This window comes from Bubalus kerabau, chromosome 8 (assembly GCF_029407905.1).
Source record: "Bubalus kerabau isolate K-KA32 ecotype Philippines breed swamp buffalo chromosome 8, PCC_UOA_SB_1v2, whole genome shotgun sequence".
In the NCBI taxonomy this organism is placed as follows: Eukaryota; Metazoa; Chordata; class Mammalia; order Artiodactyla; family Bovidae; genus Bubalus; species Bubalus kerabau.
In genome coordinates, this window is record NC_073631.1 from 89,669,020 (window position 1) to 89,690,702 (window position 21,683).

At 37.9% G+C, this 21,683-nt stretch overlaps 1 protein-coding gene across 1 annotated transcript in view; it reads left to right on the forward strand.

Moving 5' to 3' along the window:
• The window catches only part of PTPRZ1 (protein tyrosine phosphatase receptor type Z1), a 144,669-nt gene that overhangs the window by 40,324 nt on the left and 82,662 nt on the right, over nt 1-21,683 (forward strand). Inside the window, exons 3-8 of the mRNA XM_055589381.1 lie at nt 5,746-5,925; nt 8,087-8,238; nt 11,722-11,817; nt 12,594-12,660; nt 20,497-20,654; nt 20,799-20,949. Of these exons, the coding sequence (XP_055445356.1) occupies nt 5,746-5,925; nt 8,087-8,238; nt 11,722-11,817; nt 12,594-12,660; nt 20,497-20,654; nt 20,799-20,949 (804 nt within the window). The remainder of the gene's footprint in view (nt 1-5,745; nt 5,926-8,086; nt 8,239-11,721; nt 11,818-12,593; nt 12,661-20,496; nt 20,655-20,798; nt 20,950-21,683) is intronic.

The following is a 21,683-nucleotide window of genomic DNA, read 5'->3' on the forward strand; positions in this document are numbered from 1 at the left end:
GGAGAAGAAAAATAAAATAAGGAGAAGTGATTGAGAATTGCTGAGGAAGGGAAGTGTATTTTATACAGATTGTTTAGAGAAAGCCTCTCTCTAAAGAGATGCATTTGGGAAGAGACCTGATCAGAAGAAGCCTTGCAGACAAATGGGGCAGAAGATTCCAGAAAGTGAGTGGCAGCAACTGGCAAGCCCCTAGGCTTCTCATGCTTAACGAACAGAAAAGAAGTCAGTATGGCTTGAATAGAGAGTCATCACCACAGAGTGGCAGAAAATGAGATCCGAGTGGATGTGACTGGTGACATCATACAGGGTCTGTCAGCCCTGGGAAAGAGTCTGTATATTTTATTCTAATATGAAAATGCATTGGAAGGACCTAAGTCAATGGCACCCCACTCCAGCACTCTTGCCTGGAAAATCCCATGGATGGAGGAGCCTGGTGGACCGCAGTCCATGGGGTCGCTAAGAGTCGGACATGACTGAGCGAATTCACTTTCACTTTTCACTTTCATGCATTGGAGAAGGAAATGGCAACCCACTCCAGTGTTCTTGCCTGGAGAATCCCAGGGACGGGGGAGCCTAATGGGCTGCCGTCCATGGGGTCCCACAGAGTCGGACACGACTGAAGTGACTTAGCAGCAGCAGCAGCAGCAGCAAGTCAAGGAGTTATGCGTAATCTAACATGTGCTTTAAAAGATGACTAGCTACAGATTGCATTATGCCACACAGCAAATTACTACAAATTTAGTAGCTTAACCTGTATTATCTCATGGTGGGCATGGGTCACTTTATTGTTGTTTAGTTGCTAAGTCATGTCCGACTCTTTGCAACCCCATGGATTGCAGCATGCCAGGTTTCCTTGTCTTTCACTGTCTCCCAGAGTTTGCTCAAACTAATGCCCATTGAGTCTATGATGCCATCCAACCATCTCATCCTCTGTTGCCCCCTTCTCCTCCTGCTCTCAATCTTTCCCAGCAACAGGGTCTTTTTCCAATGAGTCGGCTTTTCTCATCAGGTGGCCAAAGTATTGGAGCTTCAGCTTCAGCATCAGTCCTTCCAATAAATGTTCAAGGTTGATTTCCTTTAAGATTGACTGATTTGATCTCCTTGTTGTCCAAGGAGCTCTCAAGAGTATTCTTCACCACCACAGTTTGAAAACATCAATTCTTCAGTATTTAGCCTTCTTTATGGTCCAACTCTTACATCCATGACTACTGGATATGTCTAAGTCATTGTCAAAATTTAATGTGTATATGAATCTCCTGCAGATTGTGTTAAAATGCAGATTCTGACTTGGTGAAGCTGCAGTGGAGACCTGACTCTCCTAACAATCTCCTAGTTGATGGTGATGCTGCTTGTGGAACAGCAAGACTTCAGGCCAGGAATGAGGGTAGCTTGGACTAGGGCGCTAACAGTGGAGATGAGAAACGACCTAATTAAGGAAATATTTTGAAGGTAGATCCCAAAGGGCTTGCTGAGGAGGAAACAGAGGCATGAGGATGACTTCTGTGTTTATGAACGACAGTGAACATAGGAGGCACTAACTTGTAGGGCAGAAATCAAGTGTTCAGTTATGGATGTGCTAAGTTAGAATCCACATAAAGATGAGCACAAAATATTATGGACAAAACAGGTTATAAATCGTATTCAGTGTTACTAGGGACTTAAAACTTTGTGTTTCTATGCATCACAACTATCAGACTCTTCCTAAGTGTGCTCAGAATTTATTGTACTGTTTTTAAAAATTTAAGTAATAGGAAGAGCTTTATTGATTCATACCGCAGTTTCTCTCTCTCATTTCTCTTACAATGACATGAGTAAAACAAACAGTGCTTTCTTGTCTCCATGCCAATGTTCTTTACAGTGAAATTAACGTAGTATTTTTACTCAATTCTTTAAAGTTGTTCCTAGAAGCCAAAATGTGCATCACTGTGCATATTTAAAGCATATTGTATTCAAGCACTCTCTAAGCTTAGAGCTAAGATTTTAAAACAAAATAAGTTTTCAGCACCTATTATTGATTCTGGTGAATGCCTCACTAAGAGATGAATTGCCTAATTTTCCCAGGCTATGCAGGCAATTCCATGGTGTGATTAATTATTATTTCTTTCCTGGGTTAAATTATGCAAAATGAGCTTTAGCACACAATGACAGCTTGCGTGAAAGTCATCCTCACCGATTCCCTTATCCCAAAAAGATGGTATAGACTAGAGTTGTATGGATAGTATGTTTTCTTATAATTTCTCTGAATATCAATCGTCTAAAATCTTGGCCTTGCCCATACTCATGTTCAAAAAGAAAAGCATTTGAAAGGAAGAAGCTTAAAATGGTGTTGCTACCTTCTCTTTCATGGAATGGCTGCAGAAATGCTAGAGTTTAGCCAGAGAAAAGGTTGAGACTTGGATCTGCAACATTTCCTGTATTTTAATAAATGAACATTAAATAAGACATACCTATTCTTAGCACTGCATGGGTACTTAGCTCAGTTAATATCCAGTGAGGTAAGGTTATGAGAGATGGTTTATGGCTTCAGGTAGTGTTGAAATAAAGGCATTACAGGGCAATTTTGGTTGGACTGTTCATTCTATGGAACAGATGAAAATTCCCTTACAGTAAACAAAATTCTGGAAAGCCCTGTTTTATTTTTCTTCTTGTTAAACAATAACATCTGTTAAGTTTTATGACCAGAAAAAAAGAAAAGAGAGAGGGAAAAGAAAGAGATATTTCAAAGATAGCCCAGATGATTACGTTTATATAAATGAGACCCTGAGCAGATGGAAATTTGGGCTTCCCTGGTGGCTCAGATAGTAAAGAATCTGCCTGCAATGCAGGAGACTGGGGTTTGATCCCTGGGTCAGGAAGATCCCCTGGAGAAGGGAATGACTATCTACTCCAGTGTTCTTGCCTGGAGAATTTCATGGACAGAGGAGCCTGGCTGGCTACAGAGTGGGATTGCATGGGATTGCAGAGTCAGACACGACTGAGTGACTAACACACAACACACACACAGATGGAAATTAAACCAAATCAGTCAATGGCTGGGATGACATACAGTCTACAGCCTCCATCTTCACCCCATGGAGAGTGCTAAGGAAGTCAGATCATAATCTAACTCCTATCAACTGGACATGTTTTAATCTGGAACCCTGGGTTAGGACTAACATCTGATAAGACAAATGGATTTTATGTGGATTTGCAAGTGTGATGGCTAAACAAAGGTCTCGTTGACCCCTTGTCTTGTTCTTATGATGTATAATATTAAAACCCAGAATCTAAATCTAGGAATACAGTTGTTTCTCAGTATCAGAGAGGGATTGTTCCAGGATTCCTCCGGATACCAAAATTTGTGGATGTGCAAGTCCCTTATATAAAATGGTGTAGTATTTTCATATAACCTATATACAGGCTTCCATAGTCTTCAAATCATCTCTAGATTATTTATAATAGCTAATACAATGTGGCTCACATTGTACAGGAGACAGGGATCAAGATCATCCTCAAGAAAAAGGCAAAAAAGCAAAATGGCTCTCTGAGGAGGCCTTACAAATAGCTGTGAAAAGAAAAGAAGCAAAAAACAAAGGAGAAAAGGATAGATATTCCCATCTGAATGCAGAGTTCCAAAGAAGAGCAAGGAGACATAAGAAAGCCTTCCTCAATGATCAGTGCAAAGAAATAGAGGAAAACAATAGAATGGGAAAGACTAGAGATCTCTTCAAGAAAATTAGAGATTCCAAGGGAACATTTCATGCAAAGATGGGCTCGATAAAGGACAGAAATGGTATGGACCTAACAGAAGCAGAAGATATTAAGAAGAGGTGCCAAAAATACACAGAAGAACTGTACAAAAAAGATCTTTATGACCCAGATGATCACAATGGTGTGATTACTCACCTAGAGCCAGACATCCTGGAATGGGAAGTCAAGGGGGCTTAGGAAGCATCACTACAAACAAAGCTAGTGGAGGTGATGGAATTCCAGTTGAGCTATTCCAACTCCTGAAAGATGATGCTGTGAAAGTGCTGCACTCAATATGTCAGCAAATGTGGAAAACTCAGCAGTGGCCACAGGACTGGAAAAGGTCAGTTTTCATTCTAATCTCAAAGAAAGGCAATGACAAAGGATGTTCAAATGACCACACAATTCCACTCGTCTCACACACTAGTAAAGTAATGCTCAAAATTCTCCAAGCCAGGCTTCAACAATACGTGAACCATGAACTTCCAAATGTTCATGCTGGTTTTAGAAAAGGCAGAGGAGCAAGAGATCAAATTGCCAACATCTGCTGGATCACTGGAAAATGCAAGAGAGTTCCAAAAAAACATCAATTTCTGCTTTATTGACTATGCCAAAACCTTTGACTATGTAGATCACAACAAACTGTGGAAAATTCTGTAAGAGGTGGGAATACCAGACCACCTGATCTGCCTCTTGAGAAATCTGTATGCAGGTCAAGAGCAACAGTTAGAACTGGGCATGGAACAACAGACTGGTTCCAAATAGGAAAAGGAGTATGTCAGGGCTGTATATTATCACCCTGCTTATTTAACTTATATGCAAAGTACATCATGAGAAACGCTTGGCCTGATGAAGCACAAGCTGGAATCAAGATTGCCAGGAGAAATATCAATAAAGTCAGATATGCAGATGACACCACCCTTATGGCAGAAAGTGAAGAAGAACTAAAGAGCAGTTGATGAAAATGAAAGAGGGGAGTGAAAAAGTTGGCTTAAAGCTCAACATTCAGAAAAGTAAGATCATGGTCTCTGGTCCCATCACGTCATGGCAAATAGATGGGGAAACAATGGAAACAGTGGCAGATTTTAGTTTTGGGGGCTCCAAAATCACTGCAGATGGTGATTGCAGCCATGAAATTAAAAGACGCTTGCTCCTTGGAAGGAAAGTTATGACCAACCTAGACAGCATATTAAAAAGCAGAGACATTACTTTGTCAACAAAGGTCCATCTAGTCAAGGCTATCATTTTTCCAGTGGTCATGTATGGATGTGAAAGTTGGAGTATAAAGAAAGCTGAGCACCAAAGAATTGATGCTTTTGAACTGTGGTGTTGGAGAAGACTCTTGAGAGTCCCTTGGACTGCAAGGAGGTCCAACCAGTCCACCCTAAAGGAGATCAGTCCTGAGTGTTCATTGGAAGGACTCATGTTGAATCTGAAACTCCAATACTTTGGCCAGCTGATGCGAAAAACTGACTCGTTTGAAAAGGCCCTGATGCTGGGAAAGATTGAAGGCAGGAGTAGAAGGGGACGACAGAGGATGAGATGGCAGGATGGAATCACCAACTCAGTGGACATGAGTTTGAGTAAACTCCGTGAATTGGTGATGGACAGGGAGGCCTGGTGTGCTGCTGTCCATGGGGCTGGGGATCGCAAAGAGTCAGACATGACTGAGGGACTGAATTGAACTGAATAGAATGTAAATACTGTGTAAACAGTTGCATATACGATATAAATACTATGTAAATAGTTGTCAGCACTTGGCAAGTTAAAGTTTCCTTGGAACAGTCTGGAGTTTTTTCCCACATATTTTTGCTCTGAGGTTGGTTGAATTTGCAATTGTGGAACCCGTGAATACAGAGGACCAATTGTAATTGTTCTTAAAAATTGGTTTAAAGATTTTGCAGTTTTTCCCAATGTTGTATCTATTTTTATGTAACATTAACTACTTTATAAACATGAAATTTAGCTTTTGCATAGTTATTTAAAAACCAAACTTATTGCCATTTTTTCCTCTAGGAGCATTGAATCAAAAAAATTGGGGAAAGAAATATCCAACATGTAATAGCCCCAAACAGTCTCCTATCAATATTGATGAAGATCTTACACAAGTAAATGTGAATCTGAAGAAACTTAAATTTCAGGATTGGGATAAAACGTCTTTGGAAAACACATTCATTCATAACACTGGGAAAACAGGTAAAATACTTGCATTTTATTTCTGACTTTAATATGTTTATCAAACTTAGAGTGTGTTTAGATTATTTTCATTATATTTTTCTTTGAATGGCATATGTAGTATGAACTGGCTAGAAACTATGGGTACAAGAAATCAAATAGAAAATTGGAAATTTAGACCTTTTGAAATGTGTACAAACATTAAATAACCAAAGTCATAATATTCTCCAGTAATATAGCAATAAAGATGCCTCCACAGGAAGAGCTGATAAAGATAATATATAGCTAATTAACTTAATAACTCTATCGCTGGTTAATCACTTAGTCAATCAGGATTTCTTTCTCTTGGGCATTTTATTTGATCTTTTCTACTCAGTCGTATGTTATGTTCAATATTTGGATGTGAAAATATAATTGAATTTTAAGAAAGTATTGGCCCTTCTAGACAGAAAGTTTTAAATTATATACTATACTTAGGAAGCACTCTCTAATAAAGTCTTTTTTCTTAGTGCAAATATAATGCCATAAATATTCCAGTAAGCAACAAATAGAAATTTACAAAAGCGAACATTTTTTTCTGATGTTATATTTTAAATGAAATTGTATGTATGTCAACAAGTTATGTAAAAGCAAATATACTCATGGGAAAAAGATTAGAAAAAACATTCACTATAGCAGTAGCCATGTTGGGGTGATTTTATTGTAAGTGATATTTTTCTCTCTTTTCCATATTTTGCTAATATAATTATGTGAATATGGTAATTTAAATTCTGTGAAGGTAGGAATTTTTCTGGATCAGTGCTTGACAGATTATAAGCACTCAGTAAGTATTTGTTGAATGAATAATTTTATATGTTATAAGAGGCCTGGCGTGCTGTGGTTCATGGGGTCGCAAAGAGTCAGACACGACTGAGCGCCTGAACTGAACTGATAATGTATTATTAATTAAATATATAATAGTATATTGTCCTAAATGTTAGACATTTTAATTACCAGTTTTAGTGGGTGTTACAAAGAAGTAAAGCATGTAATCTCTGCTTCATTTTTCTTAGTGGAGTGTGGTCAAGCACTTGATCTTTAGAGCCATACTTTCTAGGTTCAATTCTGGCCATTTAAAGCACAATGTGGAACCTTGAGCAAGTTCTTTAACCTTGCTGTGACCAATTTCCTTATCTTGTAAAATAGGAATTGTAATGGTATCATCTTCCATTGTGTAGGATCAAATATTTAATACATGTAAAGTAGTGTAATGCCTGTCATGTCATAAGTGATAAATGAATGTTGACCATTATTGTTGTTGTTTGTTGCTATTGTTATTATTCATGAAAATGTATATCTCTAACTAGCTGTGTCTGCTGGAAAAAAAAATGCAGCCTAGAAATTATGTTTTACTCAGAAGTCTTTACACTGCGCAGTATGTTGGATTCAGTTCCAAATGCCAAAAGTGATTTCCACCTAATGAAACAAAGACTATTTAAATCTGACTGAGAGACATTGAAATCCTGCATTAAACTCTCAAGAGAATCATTAATCCCCAGATGACTCCTAAAATACAGACAGTAGATGGTATCTGCTAGGGATCTCTAGAGTTTAAGATTTTGAGACTTGCCAACGAGGGTTCAAACATGAGATGGCTGAAACCCCTTCAAAAGGAAAAGGTCTCCCACCTTCCTTGCCATAGTCTAGGACAGAAATTCTGAAGCTTGATGAAGCCTGAGGTGATGCTTGGAAACATAAGGAGATGGGACAAAAGCAGCAGCAGCTTGATAAGGAAGAGAAACAGGAACATGAGAAGGTTGGAGAAAAGACCTTTCCTTTCCAGTCTCCTGTTCTTCTCACTTTAACTGTCCCCTCACCACTATGTGAGGCATTAGGGAAGCAGGGTTTTGGACACCAAACAGAAAAAACGTAGGCTACCAGACAGACAGGGTAGGTGAACCGCCTGTCTCTTGCTTTAAGTGTTGTATGGCAGTTAAGGTCTTGGATTTATTTTACACTTGCGGCAATAGGATACATTAAGTATATTATGCAGTTACTAAGTTCAGCTTTCAAAATTGTAGCTTATTTTTTTAATTTATCAAATACATTATGTTCTTAATGTACCTTAATAGAAGAAAATTTAAACTTGTAATTTTTATTTTCAAAAACTTAGATGTCAATTTATTGGTTTTTTTTTTTCAAGTGGAAATTAATCTCACTAATGACTACCGTCTCAGTGGAGGGGTTTCAGAAACAGTGTTCAAAGCAAGCAAGATAGCTTTTCACTGGGGAAAATGCAATATGTCATCTGATGGATCAGAACATAGTTTAGAAGGGCAAAAATTTCCACTAGAGGTAAGTCAGTAGTCCCACTACTTACTATTTCATTTTCTAAGTCACTGGGATTTCATTTAACATATAATTTGATTCCTTTGTAATGTAACTTTGTAATTTATACAGTTATATTTTGTTTACTTGGTTAATATCTGCATTTCTCTCTGAACTGAGCTGTATAAGATCTATAGTTGATTTTCCACTTTCTAGTAATGCTGAGTGCCACATTATATTATAGATGATTAGTAAATATTGATGAGTGAATGGATGAATGAAATTCTTCCCATAGCCCACTAGGGAAAAAAGGGGGAAACTTCATCAATGTACTAAAAAATCAAGAAACTTCAAATTAAAGTGATAAAAAGTTTCAAATTTAAAATCAGCAAATAAATATAATGCATAGTAATATACAATGAAAAATGTGAACACTTTCGCACATGTCTGGAGAAGGTATAAATTGGCAAGACTTTCTGGGAAGCATTTCACTTGTTCTTATCAATAACTTTAGATGTTTTATTCTCAATACTTACATTTCAATTTATTGCAATTTAGTCTAAAGAATAATTAAGGACATACTCAAAAATTTGGAGGCAAAGACTTATTTACAATAATAAAAGTTGAAACAAAAGGAAATGATTACATTACAATGGATTATTATAGATCTTGTGAAAATTCTGTTTTAGAATGATTTATTTAACAGAAAAGGTTCATCATAAGATATGAATGCTTTTAAAAAGCAGAAGGTAAAATAGTATATACAGTGTTATTATTCTAAATTTTGTAAAGCGTGAAACTAATTAATGGCCGAGAGAGAGTACAGAGTCTAAGTCAAACTGACGAGGCTTGAATATTGGCTTCACATTTAGTTAGTAGGTACATGACATGACATTGTATGAATTATTTAATTTCCCTAAGCTTCTGTTTCTCGTCTGTGAAATTGACTTAATAGTAGTAACACTTCTCTATAGAGTTATTAGGAGGATTAAATGAAAGGTTGATCTATTACTATTGTAAAAATAATGGAAGGAAACCAAGAAAACATTAATTATAATTTTCTCTGGGTGATGGCATTATTACCTTTTCTTCTTTAAAATTCTCATATTTTCTAGATCACCTGTGTTAAAGTTGTATTTTTACTTTTATAATTCAAAGCATTTATTGATAATAAAAATAAAATGAGTTAGTTATTTAATATAGGATTAAAAAATAATGTGGATAAGCACATTCAAATGTGTGGCTTATAATTTCTTAAATATCCTTAAAAAAGTATATTTATCAAATCTTGTTTGTCAGAAATACGAAAATCAACTCATTAAACAGGTAACATTCTCAATTCTGAGAGTTTAGCTCTCTCACAGTACTCCTTAGAACAAAGGTGAAAATCAAGAAAACCCTAAAAATAACACAAGCCATGATTCAGTAAAATTGTACAGAATCTGTGTACTAAACCTCCTATATTTTTCTTATTTAGAAGCCCCTCAAATCATCCCTCAGAACTAAACCTCATATATTTTTCTTATTTAGAAGCCCCTCAAATCATCCCTCAGATGTCATTTGTTTGTTGTTTCTTTTTATTCAATTTGTAAACATTAATGGGTTTTATTTATTTACTTTTTTTTTTGCCAAACCATGTGCTTTGCAGAATCTTGGTTCTTCAAAGGGGATGGAACTGAAGCCCCCCGCAGTGAAAGCCCTGAATCCTAATTACTGGACCATCAGGGAACTCCCTGTTGTTTATTTTTTAAAACATTCACCATATAATTGTGCAAGCAGGAGCAACTATACTCCAAGAAAAAAAAATAATAATAATAAACTGTCTCTCCAGATTTTGGTTTCTTGAGTTGTGCTAAATTAAGTGATGGAAGTTTATTGAATAGCTAGGTCATTCTCAAATAAAATAATTTACTGAAACATTTAAAAAAAAATTGTGCAAGTGGAGAAACTAGAGGGTATCCTTGATTTGCTCTTTTTCCCTGGCCTCTCACATCCTATAATCATCTCCTTAGTTCTGCCCCTAAATGATGTGTGAGGTCAGAAAAAGTTTCCAGCCATCTTAGTCTCTTACTTGGATGTCCCTGAAGCTAGTTTCTCTCCAGTCTTAATCCTTCCACTGGCCACCCCTACCCCTTAGCCCTGCCCCCCCCGCCCCCATCAAGGACTTTCTATTGCCCTCTGGCCCAAACTGCTGGGACTACCTCACAGTCCTTCTTGCTGTGACCCCTGCCCACTTCTCCAGTCTCATATCTCTCTTCTCTTCTCACATGTGCTCAGCTGAAATCCTAACACTTTCAGTTTCCCACACTTCTCATACTTTCTTGCCTGTAGGCTTTTCCTAGCCAGACCCTCTGACTTGAACACACTTCTCTTCTGCCTTCTCATTTGCCAGCTTTAAAATCGTTCATGCTTCAGGGTGGCTGAAAGGTTTTGGTGACTACCCAAGACAGGAGACACTGCTTTCTTCTGCTTCACACCCACTATTTCTCTGATCGCAGCCCTCACTGCACATTAATCATCTCTGAGGGTTCTGTTCTTACCTTAGTTACATCTCTAAACTACCTGTATCTAATTTCCAAGCCCATGACACTAGGAACATCAACCTATCAGAGAGTGAAGGCTATCATAGATGTATGGACTGAAGTAGAAATCAACAAGGTGTCTCAGATAGGGAAGACTCTGCCTGCAGTGTGGGAGACCTGGGTTCAATCCTTGGGTCAGGAAGATCCCTAGAGAAGGAAATGGCTAACCACTCCAGTATTCTTGCCTGGGGAATTTCACAGACAGAGGAGCCTGGTGAACCCATGGGAGCCCATGGGATCACAGGGTCAGACACGACTGAGTGACTAACACACACACATAACCTCACAGCAGGAGGAGAGACTTGAAATAAGGAATTTAGGACTCCTTTGGTATTTTTTAGGTAGAAGCAGAGATTCCTTGAGGGTTTCACTCTTAGTAGAGCTCAAGACAGTAATATCCAAAACTGGTAACTCAGACCATCAAGTAAGTCACATCCATTCAAGGAAGGTTGAAACCATATTTGAAAGAATTCCATCAAAATAGTTAAAATAGCATCTGATTATTTATTTTACTTGGAAATTCCCTGATAGTCCAGGGAGTAGGACTTTGTACTTTCACTGCCAAGGATGAAGGTTCAGTCCCTGGTTGGAGAACTAAGATCCTGCAAACCACTCAAAGTACAGCCCAAAACATTAAAGTAAAATAAATTTATTACATTTGAAAATTGCTCAAAGGGGTAATTTCAGGTCTAGATCTGTTTAACTTCATATTTTGTTCTTTGTTGAAGGGTAATTGATAGTAAATGTAGCTTTGTATACATGTAATTAATAAAATATTTTGAAATTTTGCAAAATATAGAATTATATCATTTATAAAATGTCTCAAATTGAATTTATTGAACTGATAAATTATTTAATTATTTTATTGTCTTTTTGCTGAAGTTTTTGTGAAGTCTTTGTAATAAAGCCATCAATATTATGTTTATAGATGCAGATCTACTGCTTTGATGCAGACCGATTTTCAAGTTTTGAAGAAGCAATTAAAGGAAAAGGGAAGTTAAGAGCTTTATCCATTTTATTTGAGGTAATCATATGTGTGTATATATTCACATAGGGATTTAGCACTAACTTTTCAATCATGGGGAATATCAAAGCACATTTTTTTAACAAATAGAAGAGCTCACAAATGGAATGATAACTGGTCATCATTTCAAAGAGAACAACCTCTTACCTGGTATGTTTAAAAGGGGACTCTTACTCACAGACTTAGAGAACGAACTTATGGTTGCCAGCGGAGGGGTTGGGGGGAAGGGATAGTTAGGGATTTTGGAACGAACGTATACATTCTGCTGTGTTTAAAATGGATAACCAACAAGGACCTGCCCTGTTGCACATGGAACTCTGCTCTATGTTATGTGGCAGCCTGGATGGGAGGGGAGTTTGGGGGAGAATGGATACATGTATGTGTATGGCTGAGTCTCTTCACTGTTCACCTGAAACTCGCAACATTGTGCTATACACCAATACAAAATAGAAAGGTTTTTGTTGAAGGGCTCTTGTATTCCTTAGTTAGGAATGTCACTTCCAATCTCTATACTTGTACACTATGAGATTGGCCCATTTGCAGAGCATCAATGTGATACAGCAACGACTGTGAATAGTAACATTTTAAAATATTTTTTTCTTAATTGAAAATTGAAGTAATCAGGTGTTTGTTTTATTCATTCTTACTTTGCTGTGGGAAAAAAGTGTGCCTTTAGAGGACATTACTTTGGAATAGTTAAAATGGAATTCACTAATCGATACATGAATACCTAGTCAAATATTTTATACCATTTTTAGAATGTCATTCTTTCACAGGTTGGAATAGAAGAAAATTTGGACTACAAGGCAATTATAGATGGAGTGGAGAGAGTTAGTCGTTTTGGTAAGCTATCTGGAGAAATCTCTTTCTTCCAGATTTACTTTGGATTCGTATGAATTTGCAATGTTATTAAAATTGCTTGTACCAAGGAATAAGGAAAGATATTTGTAAACAGGAGAAATCTCTCACATCTGACCCTTGACAATTTATACATTTCTCACTGAAGAACAATTTAATCAGAAATTTTTGTCACAGAAAATCATAAAATGTTAATGTAAGTAGGAAGTTGAAGTTTTCTAATTTTATTATTGAAAATAATTTAATCACATTATGCATTTAAATGTATTTTTTTACTCTATGTCTGCTTCGTTCATCTATAAAAGACTCTAATGTGTGATCTGAAACCAGTTAATTTTAATAAAAATTATATTCTAAAGTGAAAAGGGAATTGTTACTCAAGTTCAAATTATTCCATGGTGGTTTCCTTGGTAAGTCCTTCGCTTTACCAATATAAGATTTTTTGGAGGGCAAATGCTTACATATAACAAGACACGTTGTGCTTTTATATTGTTCTGCTTCCCATCTCATAGATCTTGTAATTTGTCACAGCACATGCTTTTGACAATGTTGGCAGGAAACAGAAAACACATTATTTTATTTTTATTAAGTACCCACAAACAGGGTATTAATGTTGTCCTGAGTTATCAATAAAAAGAGGATTATTCCTCTTGGGAAAGCTGCAAAATTTGAAATCAGAAACACAACTCACAACTGATCGTTTTCTTGAAAGCAGAAGTCTGGACTAGGATTAATTCATCTTTGTCAATTTTATGTGAGAATCTGAATTAACCAATCTTTTCAGAAGTAGGGAATATGTGAGCTCCTACAGTGCAGCTTTCATTTTTTTTTGTTTTGAAAGGTATAGTCAAACACAGCATCAAGCTGTTAGTTATCTCCTTGCATCTACCCAGATTGTAAAATTTAACACTGAGTACCATAAGCCACACTTAATTTTTTCCTCATTTAGTCAGAAAGTGGAGTCTATGCAGACTGCGAGAAGGCAACTAGTTTGAAATCCTACACTTAAAATGATGTAAAATGTGAACATGAATGTTCCCAGGCCTTGCGCCAGGCTGTGGGGACCACAGAAGTGATGCTGACACTAGCTGTTAGTCCTGATTTGTGCACCTGTGACACTCGGACCACTTCCTTGAGGCCTCTTCAGTGTTTCTGGGGGACTGTAGGAGGGGATAGGACCTAAATCAAACCCCTCATGATTATACAGTGGAAGTGAGAAATAGATTTAAGGGTCTAGATCTGATAGATAGAGTGCCTGATGAACTATGGAATGAGGTTCGTGACATTGTACAGGAGACAGGGATCAAGACCATCCCCATGGAAAAGAACTGCAAAGCAAAATGGCTGTCTGGGGAGGCCTTACAAATAGCTGTGAAAAGAAGAGAAGCGAAAAGCAAAGGAGAAAAGGAAAGATATAAACATCTGAATGCAGAGTTCCACAGAATAGCAAGAAGATATAAGAAAGCCTTCTTCAGCGATCAATGCAAAGAAATAGAGGAAAACAACAGAATGGGAAAGACTAGGGATCTCTTCAAGAAAATCAGAGATGCCAAAGGAACATTTCATGCAAAGATGAGCTCGATAAAGGACAGAAATGGTATGGACCTAACAGAAGCAGAAGATATTAAGAAGAGATGGCAAGAATACACAGAAGAACTGTGCAAAAAAGATCTTCACGACCCAGATAATCACGATGGTGTGATCACTCACCTAGAGCCAGACATCCTGGAATGTGAAGTCAAGTGGGACTTAGAAAGCATCACTATGAACAAAGCTAGTGGAGGTGATGGAATTCCAGTTGCGCTATTCCAAGTCCTGAAAGATGATGCTGTGAAAGTGCTGCACTCAATATGCCAGCAAATTTGGAAAACTCAGCAGTGGCCACAGGACTGGAAAAGGTCAGTTTTCATTCCAATCCCAAAGAAAGGCAATGCCAAAGAATGCTCAAACTACCGCACAATTGCACTCATCTCACATGCTAGTAAAGTAATGGTCAAAATTCTCCAAGCCAGGCTTCAGCAATATGTGAACCGTGAACTTCCTGATGTTCAAGCTGGTTTTAGAAAAGGCAGAGGAACCAGAGATCAAATTGCCAACATCCGCTGGATCATGGAAAAAGCAAGAGAGTTCCAGAAAAGCATCTATTTCTGCTTTATTGACTATGCCAAAGCCTTTGACTGTGTGGATCACAATCAACTGTGGAAAATTCTGAAAGAGATGGGAATACCAGACCACCTGATCTGCCTCTTGAGAAATTTGTATGCAGGTCATGAAGCAACAGTTAGAACTGGATATGGAACAACAGACTGGTTCCAAATAGGAAAAGGAGTTCGTCAAGGCTGTATATTGTCACCCTGCTTATTTAACTTATATGCAGAGTACATCATGTGAAACGCTGGACTGGAAGAAACACAAGCTGGAATCAAGATTGCCAGGAGAAATATCAATAACCTCATATATGCAGATGACACCACTCTTATGGCAGAAAGTGAAGAGGAACTCAAAAGCCTCTTGATGAAAGTGAAAGTGGAGAGTGAAAAAGTTGGCTTAAAGCTCAACATTCAGAAAACGAAGATCGTGGCAACCGGTCCCACCACTTCATGGTAAATAGATGGGGAAACAGTGGAAACAGTGTCAGACTTTATTTTTCTGGGCTCCAAAATCGCTGCAGATGGTGACTGCAGCCATGAAATTAAAAGACGCTTACTCCTTGGAAGGAAAGTTATGACCAACCTAGATAGCATATTCAAAAGCAGAGACATTACTTTGCCAACAAAGGTTCATCTAGTCAAGGCTATGGTTTTTCCTGTGGTCATGTATGGATGTGAGAGTTGGACTGTGAAGAAGACTGAGCACCAAAGAATTGATGCTTTTGAACTGTGGTATTGGAGAAGCCTCTTGAGAGTCCCTTGGACTGCAAGGAGATCTAACCAGTGCATTCTGAAGATCAGCCCTGGGATTTCTTTGGAGGGATTGATGGTAAAGCTGAAACTCCAGTACTTTGGCCACCTCATGCGAAGAGTTGACTCATTGGAAAAGACTCTGATGCTGGGAGGGATTGTGGGCAGGAGGAGAAGGGGACAACAGAGGATGAGATGGCTGGATGGCATCACTGACTCAATGGACGTGAGTTTGAGTGAACTCCGGGAGTTGGCGATGGACAGGGAGGCCTGGCATGCTGCGATTCATGGGGTCGAAAAGAGTCGGACACGACTGAGCGACTGATCTGATCTGATCTAATAGGAGGGTATAGTACGAGCTTAGGAAATCAGTTTGCTCATGTTCTTGAACTAAACTTTCCTTTCTAATATCTACTGTCTGTAAGCCATTAAGGGGGATACTTGATCAGAACCTGTTGTATAATACCCTCCCTGGGAATATGGGTTTCCTGATAGCATCCTGAGTCTGTCCCGGCTCTTAATTCAGAAGCAGAACAAATGGTCCCCTGGGCTGTCTGGGAACACATACTTGTTTGCCCTCTGTTCCCCTCTCTGTCTTCTGTCTCTCTACCAGTGTACCAACTTCTTCCCTCCTTTTTTTTTTTTTAACCAAAAAATAAAATCCTCTACACCTATCAACTCATCTACTCAATATTTCCATATACTTAGCAAGAACACCTAAGCCCATACAACTGGTAAGTGGTAAAGCCAGGATTTAGAACCTGTCTGTGCAAAAAGATTGTTCCAATATATTGTAGAGATTTATAGTAGTTCTATATTTCCAAACACATATAAAACACCTGTCAATTTGATTGAAATAGTTGTGAAATATGATCTGTCCAAACTAAGCAAATTAAGTCCTCCCAGAGTTAAATGTTTCCATTTTGAGAATTCTTGGATTAAATTTAATCCTGTTTCAGAGTCTAGAAAGTCCCCCAGTGCCCAATAAGCAGAAGGCTTCCCAATATTGGCTGCCAGCCATCGCTGCTGGGAATTTGAAGGCAATGCTGGTCTTTAGACAGTGACTCAGAAACTGCAGCTAAACTCCCAAATCCTGCCACATATTCTTCATATAACGTGAGTTCCACAAAAACCAACATTTCCCAAACATCCTTCTGATTATAAAATCTGTCTTACCACAGTGTGAGCTGGTGGCTCAGTTCCTGTATTTTTCTCTAAGAGACAAGCCCATCTTTTCCCTTCCCTCTTTCTTGTGTTCTTTTCTTTCCCTTTCTTCGGTCACACTTGCTCTATGTTAGGCATTGCTCTCACATGGAGTGGTGAGAAATAGGGTATATAGCAATACAAAGATAACAATAGAAAGATAATGCATTAATCTTCCCCAAACAGAGCCCGTGCACACGCACACAAAAATTATTCATTGAAATCTTTCAAGTTGCAAGGAAGAGGTAACATCGTCACACCCAGGTAACATCGTCAGTGATTCTCAAATGGGAATTCTCATCAGATGACTTGTGTACAAAGGTCATCTGATTAGTCAAGTGATTAGGAAAGCATTCCTAATCACAAACGCAGCCCAGGAATTTGTATCTTGACAAATCCTTACCACCACCATCCTAAGTCTAATTATCCTAGGTGATGAATTGGTTTTAAGTATTAAATGGCTCTTTCCTTGCCCTGGACCTAGAAATGGTCTTTGTCTTTATCTCCCTCTCACTCTCCTCATCTTTCCCCCTCCTGCCATCAGCCTCCCTTGGAAGGAAGATCTGATTGGTTTATCACTGATTAAGAAAGAAGAGGATGACAGAGTGAATGACTGATCACAAATAGAGCAACACTGACTCATGTATGATTCTTGTTGAGCAATAGTGAGGTTATTCAGATGAAGTGCATGTTTTTGCAAGCCACGAGAAACCACCTTAGTCCAGTTTTCTTGTAAGGTGATGGTGGAATTAAAAAATACTACTGTGATTGCAAAGTCTTGTAATATTGGAAAGAAACTTAGGACATGCAGGTACATAATAAAAAAAATAAGGTAGAAAGTACTCAACATATTCATAACAGAGACTAGGTGAGTGGTGTGAGCTTCAGAGGCAGGAAGAATGGATTCTGTATAGGAATGAGAGAAGGAGGAATCACCTTTTTTTCTGATTCTTTCGCTTCTTCCTAACTTTTCCCCCCTTTTATTTCTTTCCCGATTTCACAAAAATTATCTACTTCACCATCCCTATTCAAATCTGATTTTCCTTTTCTGGCCTCTAGGTCTCCTGTTGTCAGTTTCATTTCCCACCTAAATTAGCAGGGAGTCAATTTCTGACTCCTTACTTAATTAGTGTTCTCCACCTCCATACTTCCACAAAACATTTGTAAAAGAAGTTTTTCCTTCATCAAAGGAAGAAATGTAGTCCACTGATGATTAAAAAGGAGGCTATTTAATCACAAATTTTCGAGATATCAAAAACATAAATTTGAAAATGTTTAAATATTCACATGTTTGAAATAGTTTCCTTAGTTTCTGAGAACTTGAATCTGAGTCTGAATTCTAAATAATCTTGTCTTGACATTGCAGGAGAGGAAAACATACTTTTAGAAGTTACTAATTAATCCTTTAAACCTAATGTAACCTGAATTTTCTAGTGGATTAAAACTAGATTTGGGTTGTACGTACACAGCACTATCAATTCAATCAACAGGTTTTTACTTCTAAGATTTAGTCTTAACTTCAGACTGGAAGAAGTTATCTATACTTTTATTAGCACTATCCCTCTTCCTGAGAAAAATTTCTGTATTACAGGAAAATTAATATTCAATAATTTAAATTTTGTGTGTGCTAGTGTGCTCAGTCGTGTCCAGCTCTTTGCAACCTCATGAACTGTAGCCCACCAGACTTCTCTGTCCCTGGAATTTTCCAGGCAAGAATACTAGAGCGGGTTGTCATTTTCCTACTCCAGAGGATCTTCCCGACCCAAGGATCAAACCCAGGTCTCTTGCATCTCCTGCATTAGCAGGCAGATTCTTTACCACTGAGTCACCTGGAAAGCCCAGTGGAAATAATTTTTTTCCATGAGGATGTGTCCAGTCTTCATATCGTGTAGAACTGTAATATACTGTTAAGGTCATCTGATCCAATTATTTCATTTTAAAAGGAGGACTGTGGGATTCACTAAGACTACAATCTTGCAAAGCCTTCACTCTACTTGAGGTTTTCAACCATGGCTGCATGTTTGAATCACCTAGGGATTCCTTTTAAAACATGTAGGCACACCTAGCCTAAAAAATGTAGATACCTAAGTCTGCTGCAGATGGGGTCTGGGACACTGGTATTTTTTTTTTTAATGCTCCCCAGATAATTCATATGGTACTATTCTGCACTGTGGCACCTCACTTAGACTAGATGAAATTAGCTTTGGGGACTATTTCTTAATGACCAAAATGTACAAAACAGAAAAGAAGACATGCACTTGGCTGGGTAAGAGTTAAGAGGATGGGAAAATAAGTTAGATACTGGTAAGCATGCCTGCGTGCATGCTCAGTCACTTCAGTCATGTCCAACTCTTTGCAACCCTGTGGACTGTAGCCAGCCAGGCTCCTCTGTCCGTGGGATCCTCTAGGCAAAAATACTGGACTGGGTTGCCATGCCGTCTTCCAGGGGATCTTCCCCCACCCAGGGATTGCAGGCAGATTCTTTACCTACTGAGCCACCTGGGAAGCTTCTGGGAAGCATATTGCTACCCATATGAGTGAGAACTGGTACACAGAGAGCTAAATGGCCAAGGCAGTGCCTTTGGTAAGAGCCATTTGAAAGATGCAAGATCAAAAATGGGACTTTTCAAGGAGACAGCTATAATTGGGTTGTTTCAAGGTTCCCAGACTTAGGAAAGCTCTACCAATTTTTTGTAGGAATTCTCTATTCTCGATTCAACTTATAAATAAAAAATCAATATTTTTATTATAAAATAATAATATTTTCATATATAAAATTTGAAATACATTTCCTATTCTTTGTCTTGCCTTTTTACTCTCTAAATGGTGACTGTTGACAAATAGACTGAGTATCAAGTAGATCATTTTTCCCTCTGTGAATAACACTTTTTGCAAGCTATTTCATAAATCTCAACCTATCCTACGATTATGAAGATAATTTTCTATGTTTTAGTCTAAAATCTTTATTGTTCTGTCCACATTTAGATCCAGACTCGACTTAGAATTGATTTGTGATTATGGTGTGAAGGAGGGAATAAAGATTCATGGTTTGCATAAGTATATCTGATTGATATAGCATGGTTTATTGAAAAGGCCATGCATTTCAACTATGTAATAATTTTTCCTGTTATAAGTCAAATAATCACATATGTGTGGATGTGGACTCTTTATTCTCTTCCATTGTTCTCTTAGTCCATCTTTGCCTTTTTTTCCTTTTTCTTACTTTATTGTAAGTAAAAAAAATGTCCTGGTCCTCCAGTTCAGTGTAAGAAATGGTGCTAGAAGATGTCCTTGTTTCTTTCTTTATCACTAGGGGAAAACCTTTCAGGAAGTCATCCTAAAATATGATGTTCATTATAGATAATTTTCATCAGAATATGGTTTTGTTTTCCAAAAGTTGATATTCAGTCTTATTGAATGATTTCCTGGTATCTCTTCATATGGCCATATGATTTCTGAATCTTTCATATGGAAAAATAATCTTTCCAGCATCTTGCCCATGTAAAGATAGAGCAACTAACACGATGTTGTGATATGTGCAAGAAAATTTAGAATTATGTCAGTTTTATCTCCATTTTAGTTATGTGTCTAAAATGTTCTTAAAATTTCAGTTCTGATTAAATACATACCAAAATAGATGTTTCAGTTGCATAGAGGCTTTGAACAGCTAAGTTCCAGGGTTAGGATTTCAGCTGAGGTGTATATGATTCCTTTGTAGGGAAGCAGGCTGCGTTGGATCCATTCACATTGCTGAACCTTCTGCCAAACTCAACTGACAAGTATTATACTTACAACGGCTCCCTGACATCTCCTCCCTGCACAGACACCGTTGACTGGATCATTTTTAAAGATACAGTTAGCATTTCTGAAAGCCAGGTAATCTTGGACGTTCAAACAAATGGAGTCATTTGAAGCAATTTAAAAAGAAATATTTTCTACAGAATATCTGTTTTAAAGCATTTGCTGATATGCCTTTGAAGCAAGTATGTTAAATTATAAGTTAAATTATCTTCTTTCCAGTTGGCTGTTTTCTGTGAAGTTCTTACAATGCAACAGTCTGGTTATGTCATGTTGATGGACTACTTACAAAATAATTTTCGAGAACAACAATACAAGTTCTCCAGGCAGGTGTTTTCCTCATATACCGGAAAGGAAGAGATTCATGAAGCAGGTGTGTACTGAAATATAATTTTTCTGTAAGTCCTATGAAATTCAGTGTTGTAGGAGGTAATTGTGGCATCATGGACAATATGCAAGACTTCGATTTTTGGAAATATTTTGATTATAGAGTTGTAGCCTTAGATAAGCTATTTAACTTCTCTGAATCTCAGTTGCCATATTTATAAAATGACAATTAAAAATATCTGTCCTGGGGACTTCCCTGGTGGTCCAGTGGTTAAGATTCTTCCCTGCAACATGCCAGGGAGCAGCTACACCCAGGCACAACTCGAGAGCCCATGCCACAAGGAAAGACCCCACACGATGTGACGAAGATCCAGCGTACCATAGTAAGACCCAACACAGCCAAATAAACAATACAATTGTGAATCATGTGCACACACTATGAAGAAAATCTGTTCCTCCTTCCATGAATAACACCATTTTGCAAGTAAGAAACATTTAGATTCAGGAAGGAAAGTCTTTTCCTAAAACATATAGTACTTGGTGGCAAAGCCACCTACACACCTCCAAATTCACTTTATGGCATTTGCTTGTGTAACAGCTCTAAGAGGGGAAAGAATAAGGGTGAGGTGTTCAGAGCTTGGGAAGATGGCTTCTTGTTGGGATGACTTGGGAATCTCCGTGGGAGAAGCACATTTGACCTGAGTCTTGACGTGTGTTGGGGTTTTAAAGAAGTACTCAACTGTGTGTTGGCAGCTCCCAGAGAGGCTAGTGCCTAGTAAG